Source organism: Passer domesticus, chromosome 2 (assembly GCF_036417665.1).
Source record: "Passer domesticus isolate bPasDom1 chromosome 2, bPasDom1.hap1, whole genome shotgun sequence".
NCBI classification, from domain to species: Eukaryota; Metazoa; Chordata; class Aves; order Passeriformes; family Passeridae; genus Passer; species Passer domesticus.
This window is the reverse complement of record NC_087475.1, coordinates 12,379,811-12,402,733: the sequence shown is the minus strand read 5'-3', so window position 1 is coordinate 12,402,733 and position 22,923 is coordinate 12,379,811. Positions and strand designations below refer to the sequence as shown.

Here is a 22,923-nt window from a genome sequence, read left to right as displayed (position 1 = left end):
TATGTTTCCTTAAGGTTATCACTGAGTGTAACTGTAATAGAGTACAGAATTACAGAATGATTGAGGTTGGAAGACACCTCTGTAGGTCATGCAGTCCACCTAGAAATGGTTTTTCAGCACCATGTCTCTCTGGCTTCTAAATATCTACCAGAATGGAGAGTTCACAACCTCCTGTGTGAATTTGCAGTAACCCTTACAGAAAAAAAAAAAAAAAAAAAAGTTTTCTGGTGTTCAGAAAGAGCCTGCTGTGTTTCAATATGTGCCCATTGGCTCTTTTCCTATTACTGGGCACCAGTGGAAAGAGCCTGGCTCTTTGCACCTTCCCTTCAGGTATTTGTATTCATTACTAAGGTCCCCCCTAGGCCTTCTCCAAGCGGAACAGTCTCAGCTCTCAGTCTGTGATCATAGCAGGGATGCTCCAGTCCCTTAATCAGCTTTGTGAGCCTTTGTTGGACACTTCAGTCTGCACATATCATTTGTATTCAGGAGCCCAGAGCTGGACACAGCGCTCCAGGTGTGAGCTCATTAGTTCTGAATCCAAAACACAGCACTTGTAACAGCTGCTATAAAGAAATTACATCTCTCCCAGCTGAATGCAGGACAAGTAGATATTCTCTTAAAATATCTGGTGGGACATTTTGATGTGGTTTGTGACAAAAAATGAATAAATACTTCAGTAAATACATAGATAAATCAGATGATTGTTAGCAGGCTTTTCTAGAATCATAGAATATGCTGAGTTAGAAGGCACATATCAGATCATAGAGTCCAACTCCTGTCCCTGCACAGGACACCCCAAGAGTCACATCATGTGCCTGAGAGCATTGTCCAAACATTTCTTGAACTCTGTCAGGCTTGGTGCTGTGACCACTTTCCTGGGGAGCCTGTTCAGGTGCCCAACCACTGTCTGAAAAGCAGTTTCCCGATATCCAACCTAAACCTCCACTGACACAGCTTCATGCCATTTCTTCAAGTCCTGTCACGGGTAACAAGAGTGAAGAAACTGGGACCTGCCCTTCTTTTTCCCCTCATGAGAATGTTGAAGACCCCAATGGGGTCTCCCTTTGGTCTTCTCCAGGCTAAGCAAGACAGGTGACCTCATACAGTTTCCCCTCCAGACTCATCACCATCCTCACTGCCCTCCTTTGGATGTTCTTTAACAGCTGAATGTCTTTTCTGTATTGTGGCACCCCAAACTGCCCCCAGCACTCGAGGTGAGGCTGCCCCAGTGCAGAGCAGAGCAGGACAATCCCCTCCCTTGCCCAGCCAGCAATGCTGTCCCTCATGCCCCAGGACAGGGATGTCCCTCCTGGCTGCCAGGGCACTGCTGGCTCAGGCTCAACTTGCCATCAACCAGGACCCCAAGGTCCCTTATGAAAAATATCACGCTGAAACAAAGCCACTGGCATCTACCCTGCATAGTTAATCCTTCATCCAATACAAAGAGCTTGAATTTGTATTATTCAGCAATGTATTCTCATGGATTCTGCAAGTAAAAGGAATTGGGAACCATTAGACTGAATATCCTGAGAGAGAAGACATAACTTACAAACTAATAATGTAAACCATCGTGTACTAGCTAAATTAAGCAGTGAAAAGCAAGATTACAATCTGATGATAAAGCATGATGAAGAAGTTATTACCTGGTAACTTATATAATGAAATTAACATTGCTTAGAGCTGACTGTTAATTAATTTTTGGCATTGGGATTTAGAAGCAGAGAGAAATAAAGTCAGGTGAGAGAGAATGCTTTTTCAGAGAGGTAAAAATGAAATGATAAAAGATGCAATTGAATTTTGGAATACATGAAAGTTAGTTTCTTTGGTCCTAAGGGGAATTGAAGAGTGAGCTTTGTTTCCATTCACTTCAATTTATGGATGAGTACAACTAAGTCTTATTAGGGCCTTGTAAAAATACTTACTAATTTTTAGGAACTGTTGTGTAGGAAAATTGGAACAGGGACATATTATTTTCCCTTCGTGGCCATAAAAGTAAATGCAGGAGGACACAGTCCAAAGATATATGAAATATCTTTCTGTGTGAATTCTATTCACAATGCAAATTCACTCTAAATTTTCACTCACTCTAATTCATTCACTTTTGCCCCATCTTTCTATGTTGGATCAACTTAGGGTATTGCTTACACAGGGATGTGTGAAAATGTCTGATTCTTTCTTATTTTGAAATGTATAATAAGTACTGTGGCAAATACAGGATTCAATAAATCACAACCTAGTATATTTTTCTCCCACGTAACAGATAAAAATATTGTCTAAGTTTAAAGTGCAAATACTGCATTACCTTGCACAGTAGATGGAATTCTCTGTTAAAGTCAGTACAATTCTAGGATGAAAATAGAGCTTCTCAAAAGTTGATTTTCTAAGATAGCTATCTAGCTATCTGCGCTCTTTTGAAGTTAATAAAGTGTCAAATTCAAAGACAAAATATTTATGTGAGACATAGTATTAAGAAGAAATAAGTTGTCATTGGGATGTACTGATTGCTTTCTACTGACTGGATTGGGGCCTAGTTAAATAGCTGAGACTGGACACTGAGTTTTTTAGTGTATGAACCTAAAGGTGAATTTTCATGGTTGAAATTGCTTTAAAAAATATAAACTTTTGTTAAGGAAGGCATTGTAGAAAATAGGTCTTTTACTTTTGTTGTTTTGATATTAAGTAAAAATACAGGGGAAGAGGGTGTCAGTTTGGTGGTTTTTTGGCCTTGGGGTTTAGTTATTTTCCTGGGGTTCAGCATGTCAAATAAATTTAGTTTTGCTTTCTGATGAGTAGTTATTGTGGGACAGTATTGGTAAGGGCTGATGTTATTCAACAGGAAAAAAAAAGAAAACATTAATAATCATAATTTGTAATGGAAATTACAAATGGCGGAAAGTCAGGAATTCCAACTAAGATCTGTTTAACATGTTCTTGAATAATCCATTTATATTATTGATAGTAATTTTCCTAGAAGTAACTTTTTGTGCATCTGGTCTTATTGTAAAGACAGTTTATTCTCCTTCAAATCTATGCCAGACTTTCCTACTATATGATTCAGACCACAGCTCCTTGTACTAATATCTTCTGAGACTTTCACTTACATGGTAACACTGAAAATATCTGATTGATGCAATTTAGATGGTGACACCCTGTGAACCACATGCCCTCTGTGTTGCACTAATTTCACTTCAGCATTTTATAACTGGTCATGCTGGAGTTGCACAAAAGATAAAAGATAAAAGAGCAATTGCTCAGTTACTGCTCAGAGATTACCAACATTTAGCAATATATGTCCTAATAGCTCTGTCCACTATAGACAAGACATAAACATCATGAAAATGCAGTTAATTTTTCAGGGATAAAAAGCATACTGCTAGTGCCTCAATGGACTTTTTTTTCAAATACAATACTTTCCCACGATAAAGACTGCTTTGTGAATAATGCTTTCCAAAGCCTTTGACAATCTCTTGTCATTTTCTCTTCTCTTGTAGCTGATGGATGCACTGACTGGTCTGTGGATTACAAGAAATATCAAGTTCTTGTGGGAGAACCTGTTCGTATAAAATGTGCACTCTTTTATGGATATATTAGAGCTAATTACTCCCTAGCCCAAAGTGCTGGACTTAGTTTGATGTGGTACAAAAGCTCTGGACCTGGAGATTTTGAGGAACCTATAGCTTTTGATGGAACCAGAATGAGCAAAGAAGAAGACTCCATTTGGTTCAGACCAACACTGGTACAAGACAGCGGGCTCTATGCATGTGTTATAAGGTACTATATTTTAATATACTGCATTTTAATTTACCAAACATGAAACAAGGCTCTTAATAGTGAGACTTTCATGCCAAAGAAAATTTTTCTGACTGTGTCCTTTTTTTTTCTGCTCCTGGCATTCCCTTCCCTGAAGGTTTTTTAAGCCTGACTAGAAATTGCTATTAAATGTCTTGAACATATTAAATTTGCTTTTATATAAATTTAGTCATTTATAACAAAATCTAAAATTTATAAGGTGGTTGGGACTGGATGAATAAATATCTGTTCCTTTCTCTGATTCTGGTTTCACTCTTGGAATCACTATCCTAGAGTAAAAGTTATTATTTTTTTTACATTCAGATTTAATTTTATGTGGATTTCATTAAGTTATTTAACTGAATCAACTTTTCTTTTGTAAAAAAAATATTATTTGATGTAAAGTAGTTGCATCAAGGAAAACAGAAGGTGAAATTTCAGCATGCTTACATGCATCCTTTAGAATTACATCTGGCTTAACCTGATAATAGAAGCTGTGTGCCAGATATCTTCCAAAAACTTGAACTTCTGATTCATCAAGTTTTATCACCAGAAACTGGACTGGATTCTGCTTCTGCTTTCTTCAACAGGTTTCAGCTTCTTTTTGCATCTTTAATATGGTTTACACAGAGATATTTTTCCAGCCCTTTACACTTTTTCTCTCTGTCTGGATAACTGTAAATGTGGTCTTGCTGTTAATACACAACACAAAGACTCAAAAGGAAAGTGTAGAGCAATTGAGTAGTTAGAAAAGGAATGCACAATGCAGCTAGTACAGTGATACAAGAAAAATGTGGAAATTTTTTTATCAGCAACTGGAAAGGTTTACTGTCGCCCACCTTTTTTTCTTTTTTCTTTTTATTTTTAATTGGGTCTTTTTTTGGTTGTTCGGTTTTTGTTTTTTTGTCTTGGATAGAGGGAGGGGGAACACAGACTGCTGTCTGGCTTGTGTGTGCTAAAGGAGATTTTTACTAAATAATATGTTTATAAAAATATTATTCTATGAACTCTTTATATAAGCTGTGAGACATTTCATATCACATTGTTTGTCCAGTAGCAGATTCAACATAGTTTTTCTGATTATGACAGTTCTCTTAAAAAAAAAAAACACAAAAACCTACAAATTAAGCTCCTTCAAGACAATGTTTAGTTATATTTGGATTAATGTTTTCTGATAAGTGTGTAAAAGTAGCCATGAAAATGAAAACAGTTTTGTCAATTATGCCATAATGCTATTTAAAATGCCGTAATTAATCACCTCTGTTTATATAAAGAAAAACTTAATTACATTATGTTGCAATTTCCAGATAAATGCTGAATTTAGCTACTCAGACATACTTTATATTTATCATCTCAACCTGTATTCATGACTTTTAATACATGGATTTTTTTTTAATCCAGAAGTAGGTAGGACCATGTTCTAATCTGCTTTAAACTACTGCAGTGGTTTGCTGCCAGTCAGAAATTAGACCTACAAATAAACTGCTCCTCTTCCCACCACCCCTTTTGGCAAGGGAGAGGCGAAGGCAGAGGCTATGGGTTGAGATAACCGTTTACTGAAAGCTAACAGCAGTGGAGTAAGAAATGCACAGTATTAGCAGCAATATTAATAACAAATAAAAAGGTACTTGTCTTGGTTTGAAAAGACTGGTGCCTTCCAAAGATGGCAGGAGCCTCCTTTGGAAATAAAAAATGTAAACCCCCTCCCTCCTAATGACTATAATTTTGAAATTAAGGGGCTCTCAGGCAAAAATATGGGAGTAGGAATAACAGTTCTTTACTAGGGAAAAAAAAAACCAGTAATACAAAACACTGACAGAGTCAGAATATGACTTGACATCCTGTTGGTCAGGATGTTGGTAGCAGTCTAATCGAGATGGTGGCTGCAGTCCTCCTGGAGTGACAGATGTGGTTCTTTTGAAGCAGTGATCCTCTACAAAAATGTAGTTTTCCTCTGAAGGTCCAGTGGTGGTAGTGTACATGGACCTGGTCTTCCTCTGAGAATCTAGTGGAGAAGGCTGCTTGTAGCGTTCCAAATGCCAGATTATATCCAGGTAGGAAGACTTGGCTCCTCCCACAGGGTGGAGCATCTCCCAAGGGGATGATGTAATTTTATCAGTAATGCAGTGAGATTCAATGGCCCATTAACAGGAGATATCTCCTGGAGGGAGGATTGGTTGTGGAAGTAACAAAGAAAACTACCCCACCTTGTTTTAACATATGGCCCAATTAACAGACGAAAACTGCCCCACTTTTAACAGATGGCAAAAGAATACACACCCCCAACCAAATCTTGCAACATAAGACAGTGTTTACACTCAAAGGGTGTTTAACACCTTGACCTGGTTCTGAGTGGCCACCAGGACAAAGACAAGAAGGTGCCACTCCCCTTAGGTTGCACCCTGTGGCTTTCCCCACACAAAGATAAGATGGCAGCTGTTCCTGTGCCCAGTACCATGTGTGCTCTCCCACACAAAGACAAGTTGGTGGGAGCTTCCCACAGATGGTTTTCCCTGCCCCTATTCCAAGACAATGGAAAACAATGATGGACAAACCACTAAGAGATAAATTTTTCATGTCGCACTGTGCTGCCACTCTATTGCTCTGGGCTCAGCTCCTTTCGGCTCAGTTTTGTTCCCTGCAGCTCCTTCCCACACCAACACTGTCACTTTAGACCACTCTGCTCCACTGGGGTGCAGGCTGCATTGCTGCTGGTCAGAACCACATCCCAGAGCCACACCTGAGGAATGGGAAAAGGATGGTTATGGTGGTAGAAGATAGGGTCACTCCTAGACATCCCCCGTGATGAAGAGAGGGATGTCACATCACAGGGTGCCTTGTTATTTATCATATATCAGTGAATATAGCTGGATAAGCTGCACTAAGAGTTAATGTATATATTCAAGTACAGTTCCCAGAAATTATGTATATGTTACATGCACCTGGTATAATAGTAAATAATAAGTAGTTTCTGTCAAAAATTCTGCCTTTAAAGTTTCAAAAATAGCTGAAATATTGTTCCTAACAAGAGAACACTTCTTTCAAGTATTCTTTTCCTTCCCTGCCTGAAAACAACTATTATAATTTCTCTAATAGTTGCCCAACAAAATATCAGCACAGATCAGTGGAACTGGAGTTCTGTAGTTGGGTCTTAGTGAAGACTGTGGCTGATGTGATTTAGAATCATAGAATCATAGTATCATTTGGGTTGGATCTCCGAGATCACAGAGCCCAACATTTCAACAAGGAGCACCCCATCAACTAAAACATTGCATTAAGAACCACATCCAGTTTTTTCTTGAATGTTTCCAGGGATGGTGACTCCACTTCCCTGGGCACTCCATTCCAGTGCTTAACTACTCTTTCAGTGAAGAAATTATTCCTGATGTCGAACCTGAACTTCCTCTGATGCAGCTTGAGGCCATTTCCTCTTGTCCTGTCATTGGTTGCCTGGGAGAAAAGGCCAGCCCCCCACCTGGCTACAACCACCTTTAGGATAGTTTTAGAGCGATAAGATCTCTCCTGAAACTCCTCTTCTTTTGACTAAACAATCCCAGATCATTCTGCAATTCACTCTCTAGATCTTTCACCAGATCCACAACCCTTCCCTGGACATGCTCCAGCTGCTTAATGTTTTTCTTGCAGTGAGAGGCTCAAAACTGGACATAAAATTTGAGGTATGGCCTCACCTTCACTGAGTACAGGGGGACAATCACTGTCCTGCTCCTGCTGGCCACTCTATTGCTGATCCAGGCCAGGCGCCATTTGCCTTCTTGGTCACCTGGGCTGTTGACCAAGAACTCCATGATTCTTTCCTGCTGGGCTGCTTTTGAGCCACTCTTTCCCCATCCTGTACCACTGCATGGGGCTGTTGTGACCAAAGTGCAGGACCCATCATTTCACCTTTTTTAACCTCATGCAGTTGGCCTCAGCCCATCAATCCAGTCTGTCCCAAACTCTCCGCAGGGCTTTTGTACCATTTAGCAGACCAGCATTTCTGCCCAACTCACTGTCATCTGCAGAATTACTGAGGGTGCACTCGTTGTCCTCTTCTAAACCATCCATAACAATAGGAACAAAACTGGCCCCAGTAGTGAACCATGGGAACCCCGCTAGTGATGGCCAACAACTGGATGTAGCACCATTCACCATGACCGTCGAGATCCAGCCATCCAGCCATGATTTATATTTATGAATATGCTTAATATTTATGAACATTAATTTCTTTGTTAAGCTGTAACATTTAGTACAGAACAATACATATGAACAAGTCTTGTTCAGAAACATTAGAGTGGCTATAAAGAATGCTTAGGATACAGATAGATAGAGATAACAATAGAAGTTTAAATAAAGCATTACAAATTACATTATAGGTAAAAAACCTTCTCAATTTTTAACATCTTTAGGTACTTATTAGCCATAAAAATACTGCCTATAATTAATTTAGTGATATTAAGCTTTGAAGATTCAAATTCAGATGACAGCAAGGTTCAAACTGGGAATAACAGCATCTATGGAGATTGTTCAAATCTATTTTTGTCCCCAGTTGGTAAAAAAACCTGAACACCTGCTTCACTATGCTTAACTGTTTCTATTAGTAACACACAGTACAAGAACTTAGACAAAGAGCTAAAGTCTGACATAGTGTACAGGAAAGAAGGAAGGAAGGAAGGAAGGAAGGAAGGAAGGAAGGAAGGAAGGAAGGAAGGAAGGAAGGAAGGAAGGAAGGAAGGAAGGAAGGAAGGAAGGAAGGAAGGAAGGAAGGAAGGAAGGAAGGAAGGAAGGAAGGAAGGAAGGAAGGAAGGAAGGAAGGAAGGAAGGAAGGAAGGAAGGAAGGAAGGAAGGAAGGAAATCAAATTATTATTTATTCTTGCATTTAGCTTCATTTCCCTTGCTATAGTCTTGCATGTGTGAAGGTAGAGGCTTCAAATGTACCAGTATTTCTAACTACTTTTTACGATCAGCTGTTATTTTTGCTGTTTAGCCATGTTTAAAATATCACTATTCAAATTCATAGCAGTTGTATTTTCTGGTTTTATATTTACACATAGATATGTACATGCATCCACAAATACAGGTATTATATTGTTGAATCACATAACTTCCCTGCTATATAGTTGCTAGTACATATTTTTTTATATTTGACAAATAAAATATAATACAATAGACATGTTTTAAATAACAGAATATTAATATTCTCAAAAAAAGGTCACTTAAAACTACTTCCAAACTATCTTTGAAAACCATCACCATAACAATACAGAATAGTTTTGGTTTTTTTCCCCTGAGAAATGTGAGATTGTTGAATATATGAAAAAAGTAGTTCTTTATCTTCATCATTTGAAAATTAATTTTAGGTTTAGGTAGCATAAATTTATCTTTTTTGATAGGATGTGTCATCTTCAAATATGAAGCATTGGTTTTCTGTAATTTTAAAGATATAATTTTGTCAAATCATGTCAATTATGGCTCAATTAATATAACTATTTAACTGTTAATTTCTGTACAGATAGTTAAAATAATCACAATTATATGAATGTGCATTGTTACCAACACATAGATATTATTTGAACAAATCTGGAATAATAAATGGGAATTTTAAAATAACGTGTAATTATTTTTAGTAAAAACTCCCCTCCCTCCCTCTTTTTCTCTTGCTTTCTCATTTTCTCTTTCTTTCTTGCTTTCTTTTCTATGAAGGCTAACCATCCACAGTAGGAATGTGTTAAATTACCTATTCAATTTAAACAGAATATATATTTTTACATATTTCATGTATTCACAATTGTTTAATTAATTGTCAGAAATTTTGAATGCACAGTGTATAAGGAAATCTTTGCTTTGTTGAAGGAAATGGTGAGCAAAGAAAAGAAATAGAATCAATTTTTCATAAACCTGGTGGAAGCATCATTTCTTCATCATCTTGAATAATGTAAAACATGTTTACAAATGGGAATTGCTATTTCTGGGTTCCAACCATTTTTGAAATCTGTCTTACCCAACAAAGGCCTTTTATCTGGGCTATATAAGCTTATAAATATCTTCATTTCTATATAGAGATTTTAAAAATTATTATCTTAAGAAAAGAGTAAGCATTCATATAACAACTACATATCAAATGTCAATTAAAACCCCCCCCAAAAAAACAACAAAACAACCCCACCCCCCCCCCCCCAAAAAAAAAAAGAAAAAGGGAGAAAGTATCTGAAAATGAAGTCTTAAAACGATTTGTCGTTAGACTTTGTAATCATGGTGTTCCCTAGATCTGCATGAGATCTTTGGTTAGGCTTATGTGTATTACTGACAAAGGAATCTGACAATGGATAAGAGAAATAAACTTTCTTAAGAGAATAAGATTTCAAAGAAATACCAAGTGAGCTAGCAACACTCAGGAAGAAAGAAGTCTCAGAAGAGCCTGTTATTCTATTAATTCCTTTAAGACAGTATCACCACTCATTATCCTGGGTAACAAGTGATAGGACAACAGGACACAGCTGCACAGTGGTGGCTCTGGAAGTGCTACATTAAGAGTTGGACTCGAGCATCTTGGAGGTCTTTTCCTTAGCAATCCTATGGTTCTAAGAAAACAACAACTCTGACAGCCTCTTGAAATGGTGTGCACGTTTAGGAGAACCTTGTCAACACATGAGATGGACTTTCCTTAGTCCCTGCTTTTGTGTCATTTGGTTTGTAGAGAGCATAGGCGGCAATTAACTGTGCCTTCATTATTTTTACATGTCATTTGTAACCTTGTAAGTTTTGTAAGCTTTTTCCAAGGTCTTTTATTTTTGTGAAAATAGTAACCATCACAAGGAATCTGACTCTTATTTTCCTGTGTTTGCTCCATCTCCTTTTCAAATGCAAGCTTGGTAGGCTAGTCAGATATCTATGTAATTTTTGACTGTGATTTAGAGAGGCTTGGTGAGTTGAAAAAGCCTTCAGGCTAACATTAGGAATTTATACAGGTTGGGTAGCTGGAGCTTACATTAAGTGCTCTGTACAGATGGCAAAAACAGTTGCTCCTAGTAATAAATGTGGGATTTACTTGAAGTTAATGCTTGTTGAAAGTCAGGAGATTGAAATCTACTCATTCTCCATTCCCCTGTCCTGACGCTGCAGCAGGTCAGCTGTCTGACATTAGCATCTTCATTGTGCATGATAAATACCTTCCACATGTGTTAGGACAAAACAAATACATAATGCTGAGGAGATAAACAGGTGAGTGCTAGGTACATCTCATTGGGGAGTTGGTATAATTTATGCATAAATCTAAATTCCAGCGTGTGTTTGCTATTTGCTTGGCTGAGTGAGAACTCAACAATGAAAAACAAGCAAACAAGCATGATGATGATTAGAAAAAGGAGCAATATCACCCTTATAGAAGGTGGAGTCATGAATAAATGAGGAGTCTTGATGGGCTAGAACTGAACAGGTTAGTCCAGATAATTCTTTTATGTAAGACTTAAAGGCTTTTATAAAGACTCATACTCATTTTTACTGAGGGGAAAATAGTAAATGCCTATACTTTCACAGAATAGGGGAAGAATTTTGATACTGGAAAAGAAGGAATTAGTGTATTTGACTGAGCAGAAGGTATTGTTATTATTTCATTTTAACAGCTCTGAACTTATAGGAGTGGCGTAAATACTGCTTGAATAAATATTTAAAAAAAAGCCTTCTATGTTATATCCAGTTTCTTTTACTGCTAATTCTTTTGTTGTTGAGATGTTTGTCTAAATACATCACTGTAACAAATAACAGTTTGACTATTGCTTCCACTGTTTATTAGAGGTTGTTAGTTTCTCCTTAAGAGCACTTTCAGCAAACTAGATTTGTACTTTGGTTGTCAAGGTGCTTCTGATCACAATTAAGTTAATAATTCTGACTAAAAAAGTAACATTTCAGATCTCATTTCAACAAAATAGTAAAATATGAATTATGATGTTTGATTTTATTTATGTAATTTAGGAGAAGAAAGTCCTAACAGATAGTCAGGTTATATTACTCTGCCTTGTTCATAGTAAAAATCATAGTTTCTATTTTGTTAAAGAGTAGGCAGTATTTAATTTGTGTTACACTCTTCATCTGACTTCATCCATCTTAGAAAAAGTAAAAAAAAACTTGCAACAGAATGGAAGAAATGGCTGTACAGCTGACTCTTTAGCAAATGCAGGAGAAAGAGAAAATACAAATAAAGATATTTCCATATGATAGATATTTAAGTCAAGGATCTGTTTTCTTCACAATGCTACAAAAAATAGAAGAAAAAGGCAAAGAACTAAAATTATTTTCATTCATTTTCAAAACAGTGGTTTTTAATTTTTTTCAAATTTTAATAGATCTTTTTTTTTCCTCTCTCAGAATTCAAAACAATCAAGTTGTATTGCAAGTAGTAATATGGGCCACCTATTTGGTCATTTAAGTTTGCTCTTAGTATCTAATATTGTATTTTGAATCTGCCCTGCAAGTGTTTACCTCTTTGTATATAAGCTATCTGTGAACATCAAGTTCAGTTTAAGCATGTAGGTTCTAAAAAGCTGCATGTCAGTTGTTTCCTTTTTTAATTCTCCTTGCTCTCAGGACAGAAGGCAATTTAACTGTTGTTAAAATAGAGCTAAGATTTGATTCCATTATACAGGGATAGGTGTCTAATGCTGTTTTAGAGGCTCTAGGAGCATTTCCAGGACACTTCCAAGGGAATGACATATTGACACTAGATCTGGAGGAGGCTGAATGTGGGATACATTTGGGTAAGCCACATGCCACTACTCACCCACTCCAAGGTAAATAAAATGAGCTTTTGTAAACCATTTTCTAGGCTCCATCAGGCAGACTGACAGCTACAGTAGGAGTTTAGATTTAGCACACAGGTGTATGAATGTAAGTGGATGACAGAACTGAAATGTCTTAAACTGCATTCTAAAATAAATTAACTTTGTGTGTTTCCATCACATACACTGAAATGCAGTGGCTGATATAAAAGTCAAGGGATATATGTCTGTACTTAGTGCTTTGGCATGAAGCTGGTATTTTAAAATATTAAACTTACTGGATGAGTATATAATACAAGAAAATAATGGAATTAATTTATTATGAGATATTTTTTGTGAAATGCAAATCTAAAATAGTGATTAATGCTTACAAAATTTATCAGACTGACCTAAAAGCCATCAGTACAACAAATAAGTCTTTTAGTAATTAGTTTAGTATTTCCAAGATTTCTGACAAAAAATATTACAATTCATCCTTTAGAAAATGGAAAGAAAAGCAGCAGTTGTGAGTATTAATCAGGGTCCCAGAAGTATCAAATATTAGATGATCTCTGGTGAAGAGAGATGATGATTTCATGACTTTTCCAGAAGGACTCATTCTGAAAAGGGGGTGTGTGTCATGACCCAGAGGGGCTACTAATACATCAGAGACACTGTAGAGAATTTGCCTACTGACTACTTTCTGCTCCCACTACGGTAAGAGTAAATAAAGTTGGGAAGAAGGTGCTGTGTTTTCAGTATGTCTTTGGAACAATTCCATTAACATCTACTTTCCACAGCAAATGGACTATTTCCCCCAGGCCAGCACTGAGTTAAAGCAGTGCTAGAAGCACTGAGAAGTTCTTCCATGGTCCTTGTTCTGACCCTTGCTTCTCTTCCTTCACAATGCCGAAACAGGCAGCCAATATTCCCAGAAATGAAGAAGAGGTTGTGTAGTTCCCAGCATAAAGAAGAGTGAAAAGGTGAAGGCCTCCATCCCTCTTTCCCTTCTCTTCAATCTTCTCCTCTATTTAAAAAAAAATGCTGGGATATCATCTTTATCTGATATAGAAAGAAAGAAGAAACATCTTCATCACAAGTCTTCAATCTGAGGCTTAATTATCTGTCTAGCGGTTTGTTTGTGTGTGCTTTGGAAAACTGAGTAAATGTAAAAGCATGTGATGGTGAGGAATTTTTTTTTAAAAAATCGTTGGAGGGTTTTTTATTTCATGCCTGTGAGGAGAACTGTTCAGGAAAATTCAGATACAAATCAGGTGGACATTTGGAAACTTGTTGTAGTCATAACAAAGTCAATGAAAGAGAAAAGAGTGGTAATGTTAGCAGGGAAAAATAAGTAAGCTGCAATTAAAAATTTAATTAATTAATGAAATAATTTCATTGAAGTTTTTCAATATGTCTAAGAGATTCTTTTTATTTTTGGCCTTCTAGTAAATAATTTTATAGGAATTCTGGCTCCTAGTCAAAAGCACAAGTAAGAGAGAGTATGGAGGGAACTGGAGGAAAAAAATACTGGTACTGATGATAATGAAATATTGCTTTGGAAATGTAGGGCATGAAAAAAGCAAGTTACTTGCTGAGTCTGGCAATGTCAAAATAGCTGGTTTTTCAAAGAATTGCTGATGTACTTAATTCAATAGATCATTGTGAAGAGAGAAGAGTACTTGGAGAAGTCATATGAGATCTCAAAGTGACTCCAGATTTTATATGCAAGAAGTAATAAAATGACATCTTGTAACACATAAATAATTTGGATTAAAATATTTCACTTCCTTGTTCTATTATCATAAAATCAGAGTTCACACATAAGCAAGAGGTAAATAATGACCCATGCTTGCAAAGACTCCATTTCATAATTGTTTATTCAGTTCCAATGGTGTATATAGAATAATTAAAGAGTAATTTTTTTAGTAAATATATCCTGAATTGATGGTAGTATGAAAAAAATAAATTTGCTTTGGTTTTTTAAAGCTTACAGGCAGACTTAACATACAGAACTTATTTGTAACACTGAATATAATACTGGTCAGATATTTCCACTATAGAGAGAAACTAATTACATTTGCATATTTGATGCATGTTTAGTGTTACCATCTGTCAAAGTAGTATAGCCTGGTGGTGCTAATTTCAAAGGTGATGAGAGTGACCAAATAAATTTTATGGTATTTAATTGCAAAAGCTGAGAAGATTATCAAAGGTCAAGGATGTCTGTAATCTTCATTCAGCCTTTTAATGTAGTAAGCATTATGATACAGCATTTGAGTGCTAAATTTGGTCTTCATTTAGAAAATTAATCAAAATTAGACAGTGAGAAGGGCTCCTTTTTTCACTTATTGCAAGAGCTAGTTTGTGCACGTAAATACACACTCTAATACACACACACACACACACATCCATAGTTGCTCAACTATGCTCATCATACGTATACATTTGAATATGCATATATGTGCAATATTTGAAGATATATCTCTTTGTATATAATAATAGAATCTTGGAGACTGGAAGGAATCTTAAAGATTATCTATTTCCAGCCCTTTTCCATGGGTAGGGACACCTTCCACGAGACCAGGTTGCTCAGAGCCCCATCCAGCCTGGTCTTGAACACTTCCAGAAATGGGGAATCCACAGCTTCTTTGGGCAGCCTGTGCCAGTGCCTCACTACCCCCTGGATAAAGAATTTCTTTCTAACACCTAAACTAGACCTACTCTCTTTCAGCTTAAAACCATTCCTCCTTGTCATATCACTCTCTGCCCATGGAAGAAGTCACTCCCCATCTTTTTTGAAGCTCCATTCAAGGAGACTGGAAAGTTCCCTCAGAGTCTTCTCATTTTCAAGCTGAACTAACAAAGCTCTCTCAGCCTGTCCGTAGCATTGGTGCCACAGATCACCTTCATGGCCTTTCTCTGGACCCTCTCCTATCCTCTCTAACCTCTCACATCTCTCTTGTGCTGGAGGCCCCAGTCACACGTATAGCTGTAGATGTAGGATATAATAGGATTAATAACTTTCAGGTTCAGAGGTATTCTCAATCTAGATTCCATGAATGTAATTCTTAAGTGTTTCAAATAGCAGTCAGTAACTTCCAGATGTGGTATGTTATTAAATAAAGAGCACATAGTCAAATACACCCTGGTGGTGCTTGATAAAGACTAATGACACTCACAGGCAGTTTCTCTATGTGTGACATTATATCTACTGAAATAGATATTGTTCATGTTATCATCAGTGCTGTTTAAAGTATGACTGTTAATATGGTACTTTACAGGCAAAAGTTTAATCAAAAGGCATTCAAATTTGTGTGCTCATTATCAGTGTTACATACTAAAATTAGCTTTGCTAATAACATACTTGCTTTTGGCTATAGTTTTCATGTACTATTTCTCTGTTTGTGGATCATTGTAAAAAGGCAAGGCTTAATAAAAACTGAATTTATTTCAGCATAACATTTTATATTGCGGCAAATGAAAAATAAAAGCCTTGATCTCATCTTTTAATGAAAGTATGTTTCCAGAATCCCTTTCTTCTCAATGCTGAGGAAAGAAGGATAAGGTGCATAGACCTTCAGGCCTTGTGTCTCTTTAGCGGCAGAACAGAGAAGAGCCTCAGCCTCAGAAACCCCCAGATCTTTCTACCAGAATACAGGCAATGCATATGTGTAATGTACTGTCCTGAAGTATGATTCTGCATAATACTAATAGCAAGGTGTAAAAAAAAAAAAAAAGATGAGGCTTCTAAACCAGCATCTTTGTTTAATTTGCTTCAGGACCCCTGGATATGCAATATTCCAGGACTGACAGGCATTGGATTTATTGCTATTCTCAGCTGAGCTGGAAAAGACTATCTGGAGAATGAGCACTTAAACTAATACTGAAAAAAAAAAAAAAGAAAAAAAGCTTTAACTGAGCCACTGTTCTGGCTTCAAGGCATCTGAATCTCATTTACTTTAGGAGCAGTTCTTTCCCCAGCAAGAAAGAGCTTACACTGCCATCAAAGTGCAGAAAATACAAGTACTTTTCAATATAAAACTCTTCCTTCTCAAAGTGTCTGAGTTTTTGACTGAGATTCTGACTGCTTAGTCACTGGAAAAAGGCTGATAACTCCAGTGGGACCTGGATTTGCAGTTATCCATTTGTATTAAAAGCTTCAGAGCTGTTAGAAACTACAAACACTTTCTTTCCTTCTATCACACTAATGTGTTTTCAGTTGAGGTAAAACCAAAGAGTTTCTGGAAATGTCCTTCATAACCATTTAAAGTCTAAACATGAATGTGAGAATCCTCACAGCACTCAGTGAGAACACAGTTAAGCAGCTGGAACTCAGGAATTGAGTCTGCATTACTGACATTACAGTCTACATTACATGGAGTAAGCTTTTTCAGCTGCTCATGCAGTCATTCCAAGTACATGCCATTTAATAGTAATTTTCATTCATCGAGGCTTATTTGAGAGGAGTTAATCTAAGGATCAAAAATTTCAGTTAACTTTGCAGAGAAAAAAGCTACCTCTTTAAGAATTGTTTGGCCTAAGTTTTCAGGTTGGGCAGAAAAAGGAAAAATATTTTCCCTGTGAGATTGCAGCCAAATATTCTAGTTTGAGAGGTGAAAGTTTAATGAAAAACCTGGATAGTGAAGTGATAAAACTATATACGAGTTTATAAGGAAATGAAATCCTTTGTATTCAGTTCAGGATATGCAGTAAGTCAAACCAGGACCTGCATACTGAGCAGTCAGATAGGAAGAAAGATGAGATCAGAGAACATTTACTGGGGCTTGCACATCCAGAGTACCAAATCTGAAAAGAAAGTGGCTGAGTAGAGGAAATACTGGGGAAAAAGAAATTCTCATGCTATTTAAAGATAACATTGTAATATAGGCACACGGGGTGGCAGGATTAAGGAACCTTTAATTACTGCATTCCTTTACATCTAGGTTCTTTACTTCACATTTTTTGTTCAGGTATTTAAAATATACAAATTACATGGCAGCAGAGTTATATGATTTTAATTTCAATGGGTGTGCATACCTTGCTAAAATTAATATATTATCTCCCACTCTTCTGTCCTATGAATTTTACCCCAGGCTCTGTAGCATTATAGATAGAAAAGTTATTAATAAATTTTATGGCTTTACTGCTATAAAAATTATATTGAATCCTTGCCTGTGTTAAAAACATCTCTAAGATGGCAGTGAGACTTAGTAGGGACACACATTTTTTTAGGGTGCACCATTCTTAGTCTCCCAGGTCAGGAATGAGAGGGCCAAGTGCCCCCAGGCAGGCGGAGCTGATGCTGGAGGGGACACTGAGTGTGTGTCCCATCTCCCTGCTGCAGAACACTTGCTGCTACAGGCCAAAATACGCTCTCCCCAAAAGGTTTCCTTCACAGCAGCATTGCTTATATGCTTGGTAAGTGACAGTTCCTTTTTCTGCAACGGCAATGTTGTATTGATCCATTCATCACTTGAAATGAGAAGAAGAATGGCCTCAAACAATGTGAGATCTACTTGAGACTGACAGTAAATACTCCATTTGTGCTTATTGAAATTGTTAATTTTTCCATTTGGCTCTCAAGTGCTGAAGCCAAAACAGCATGCAGACTCTTTATGTGCCTCAGGAACCCTCTCTCAGACTCAAGCTTGTTCAGTATTCCAGAGGTGTTATATTAGAACGGTTGTCTGCCCTCGAATATTTTCTACTGCTTTAAAAAAAAAGTTCAGTTTTCCCACTACAAATAGTTTTCCTTATCAAAGATTTTTTTTTTTGTGGGAACTTTATTTAGGGAATCATTCTAAAATCATATAGGTCCCAGAATTAAACCTGTTGCCTGCAGGAAGTGTTAAATAGGGAATGAATAAAAACAAGGACTCTGTTAACCTCTCATATTGCTCACCAGAGAAAAAATACCCAATTGTTAATTAGGGCAATAAACTGACAGTGTATACAATAATGTACAATTTGTTAGAGTGGTATACTTTTAAGCTCTGCTTTCCTATTATTTATGAGAAAAATACAGCCACACATTCAAATCTTGTGGGTGTTTAGCACATGTAGAAAATCAGAAAAGGCCAAATGAAATTAAATCAACTAAAATAGAAGAGTTTGGATTAATGTGTTTTTAGTCAAAATAATGTGATCGACAAGATTAATCAGTAAATGCCATTTCTGTGGACATGATATGGTCTGAAAATATCATTTTTGCCAGGTTTAATGACAGTTACATTGTATCAGTGAAAGAGATAAGATGCAATTGCATATGAGGAAGATATGTTATGACCCAGATTTTTTGGAATGTGTGCTTCAAGCACTGAAAATCAGTCCCTCAGTCCCATCAGGGCAGAACAGGCATGGCTTGCTGACAGATGAGATAAGCTGGCCTGGATAGTGGGTTCCTACTGTATCTCATGGAAAAGACTTGACATACAGTAATGTACACAGGACAGTGGGTGGTGTCTTATGTGGGATGTGGAATATGTGTATGATGTGTTATGTGGGATGTCTTCCCTCTACAATGAGGGGACGGGGAATAAATATGTGGATGAGGCTCTGTAGCAGTCTGCAGTGTAATGTTTGTGTATGGCACAGAACAGCAGATACTGCATTAAAACCTCAGCTCTGGGAAACTACAGCAAATCCTACTGCCAGTCTCGCCTCTCAAAGTCTCATTTAAATGGTGGCTTTAAATGAGCAATCTGCTTGTGTTTCAGTCCTTTGCTGCCACTGAGAATCTCATTGGCATGCAGTACTTACCTTGACCATCATGTTTGCTCTTTGGTGTTTGGAAAATGCACCAAAGAAATTTAATTTGAGTGACAGAATAACTATTATAGACTCTCAACAGTGAAGAGTGCTAAAGGGGAAGTAATGTTTTTGACTGAACAGCTACATGATTAATAGAGTTTTGAGCATTTTTCATGAACCAGTATCAGATTCTTCAATAGTTCTATTTGGAAGACGTGAGAGTCAAAGTTATGTTTCCTGAAGCATATCAAATTTGCAGATTTTGCAAGTTATAATGCAGAAATTATATATTTTTGTATAAATCTGAATCATATAGTGAATGATATTTTTTTAAGTGTACAAATAGTCACTGGGAATTGTATGATGAGTTTGATTTTTTGTCACCAAAAAAAAGAAAAAAAGATAAAATATTTAGTGCAAGGCACTCAATAATTGTTAGATAAAAATTGGCAATGAAGTAATTTTTATGTATTTGGAATAAATTTAGAGTCATAATATAGATAACAATCACAATCAAATGTGGATGATTTTCTTATTGTGTACTATATTCAGAATTGCTGCAGCTTTTTCATCTATACTCTTCTTAAGTGCATAAAGGGTGTATTTATTTCAGTCATTTCAGCTTCATTAATTGGCAAATTACCACTTCAGTTAAAAGTTAGAGGTTGACATGCAGAGCATGTGAAAAAGCTTTATGATCCTAACGAGGTCATGAACTTTATATGAATTAGTGCATTTAGAAAAGAAATGGAACTGGAAATTATGCAAAAAAAAAATCTCCATCTTGTTTAAAATGAGTCAAACATACAAAGATCACTAATAAACAGGATATCATGATTCAAATTATTTATATTTACTTAAAATTTCTGTGTTTACCACTGTATCCCTACATGATTTACTTTTAGGTACCCCTGTGAGGAACAGAGAGTTGGGCTCAATCATTATATGTCCACTCCAATTTGAGATAATCCATGATTCTATGATCACCATGGAATTTTGATCTTATAGTCTTGAAGGTATATATTTCTCTACAGAGACAATGAAAATGATGCCTCCCCAATTTAAACTTTTACAGCTTAGAGAGCAGGCAGTATGGACAGGCATGGTTATCTTCTGTCAAGCTGACAGGTGAGCTGCTTGATAGAGATAAATGGCTTCACCTGGAGAACTGCCCAACATTTTCAAAAACTAATGTGTTTCCAGTTCTCTGTGGTATGTATAAGAAAGGAGGAAGAGAGGGAGATACGTGTTTAGGACTTCCTCTAGAAAATATACATTCTTAACACACAGTGAAATAGAGGTAATTGAAGGTATTCTCTTCTACTTCATAGCCCATTAGTTCTATTATGCAGTACCCTCAGTGAAGAAAATTTAGGTGGATTGATACAGTTAGAGATCACTGCTTTATCTAATTGTAGGAATTTTGAGCTTTAGAAAACCTAAAAACATATTTTAACTAACTTAATCATGCTTTCAAAACATTTTTAATTTCAGTAAAGAAAGCAAAACAAAAATATCTGGCTAAACGTAGTAAAATATTATGAAAAACAGTCTGATTAATACAATGCTGTCTTGAATCCAAGTAAAATCAAGAATGCAATATATTAAGTGTAAAAAAGTGTAGTATAAACCAACTATTTAACCAAACCATACTGTGATCCATGTTTTTCTGTTTTCTTTTATTGCGCAAACACTATTGTAACTGCTACTGTTATAAACACAAAACACTAGCAGACAAGCATTTTGCCATTACCTGAAAATTTTGTTTTAGCTTGAAAAGTTTAAGTGTGCAATGAAGTCTATAAATACATAGCAACTTGATTATTATTATTATATATGCATTTTTTTTAATGAGGAAATATTAGGAATTAGTTGAAATATGTACACCACTGCATCAGTTCTGCCATGTCCAGCAGAGGTAACTAATGAGATGAATTGCATCCAGGATCATATGAGATAAGGCTGAGAGCCTTGATAGAGAACAGCCAGAGGCAGCCCTACTGTGTTAGCACTGTATATTTGTTTAAACATTTCAATCCTTTCTCTGGCCATTACAGGTCTCCTTTTTCTGGAGAAAATATACAACTACTCCTGGCAGCAGATTTATACAAGTGAGACATTTGGCAGATGATAAATTAGATTAGTGTAAACACTGATTTTAATTTTCATAATGGAAGCCTATTCCAAAATGTGACCATTTAATCCCATCGTATATACATTAAAATTTCTAGAGCAGGGAATGCTTCACATGCACAGGATGAGGAACTCTGCTCAGAAATGAAGTGACTGAGAAAAGGTCTATGTAGTCGTTGTAAATAATGCTCACACTTGAACTCGTGTTTGATTTCTGCATCTATTATCCTAAATATGTGACAGAGGACAGGAGCATCAAGTGGGATGGCTCCGTGAAAAGCAGGAGGAGGTTTTGTGGCAAGCAAGTTAAGCAACAATCACTCAGGCTAGAATTAATTATTGACTTATGGCTAGTATAGTCAGAGCCTTTTACGTATTGGTTTGGTGAATTGTTCATTTACTGGAACATTTAAACTGAATAAAATTGTCTTTGTAAAATACATGCTACACCTCAGACAGAAGTTGCATTCCAGTACTAAAATAATGCATTTCATAGTGTGTTCAGATAGGTGGTTAGTCTACAGGGTTATAGTATGACTTTAGATGTAAGGACAAAAAAGAATTGGCAATAGAACCACAGCTTTTATTCCTCAGGAAGCACCTTAATATTATTATTTGGAAATAGATCCTTCCCTGAGAAGGAGCCTAAAATAGTTATCCAGGAATCTTAACAAGAGGCCTTGATCTACCTGAAGAAAATTATGAGCTTAATGCTGTGAAGTAGGTGGGGTTTGTATTGTGCTAAATAAGTGTTTGCATCTGACCCATAGCCTTACTATTCATTCATGCTTATTCATTCTTCCCTGTTCTTTCATTCAATTTTTTTAATACTGTAGTGAAAGAGGACATGATGTGTGTATGTTAACATGTAAATGTCCAGTCATTCAAGATGAAAAAGTAAAAAGAATTTATGAACAGCAAAAAAAAAGGTTCCAAAGAATTCCAGGACATAGGATATACTTCTTTATGTACTTTGAATGACTACAGGAATTCTAAGACAGATTATTGTAAATATTTATCAGATTTTGAATTTATAATCATTTGTCTGGTCTTGTATGTTATTTGATGGTTACATAATTCACAGTATATATGAAAAGACTGCATGGGTGATTTTGACAAGATGCTTCACTGAAGTTAGTAGGCAGCCAAGGTGACCTGTGAATTTTTGAAATGGAACAAATAATGTAAATAAGATTAATTTTGTTGATTAATTGTGATTTTATCTGAAAATGAACTTTATTTCTTTCTTCTGCATGAGAGTATGTCTGAGGAACAAAAATAATGTGAAACCAATTAAATCTTATGTATGTATGTAGATAAGATTGGATTGTGAAGAATGTTGCAGATTACATTGCATAATTGTGTAACTGCCACCACATATTTATATCTTGGGAAATAAGAAAAGGAAAGTATGAATAGGGAGTGTTTATAAGATCATACTATCCATAAGTATTTTATTTTTGTCAGGGTATCACTAGCATCCATGACAGTGAAATGT

General features: G+C 36.3%; 1 protein-coding gene and 1 long non-coding RNA gene across 6 annotated transcripts in view; both read left to right on the top strand.

Moving 5' to 3' along the window:
- The window catches only part of IL1RAPL1 (interleukin 1 receptor accessory protein like 1), a 664,262-nt gene that overhangs the window by 354,373 nt on the left and 286,966 nt on the right, over positions 1 to 22,923 (top strand). For all 4 annotated transcript variants that reach the window (XM_064407418.1, XM_064407415.1, XM_064407416.1 and 1 more), the window contains exon 3: positions 3,492 to 3,771. In XM_064407418.1, coding sequence (XP_064263488.1) covers positions 3,492 to 3,771 — 280 coding nt within the window. The remainder of the gene's footprint in view (positions 1 to 3,491; positions 3,772 to 22,923) is intronic.
- On the top strand, positions 10,985 to 17,411 carry LOC135295194 (uncharacterized). Of its 2 annotated transcripts, none has more exons than XR_010357218.1 (3): positions 10,985 to 11,007; positions 13,149 to 13,256; positions 13,340 to 17,411. It is a non-coding gene; the product is annotated as an uncharacterized LOC135295194 (long non-coding RNA). The 2 variants fall into 2 exon arrangements; XR_010357219.1 differs by lacking the exon at positions 10,985 to 11,007 and adding an exon at positions 11,030 to 11,221.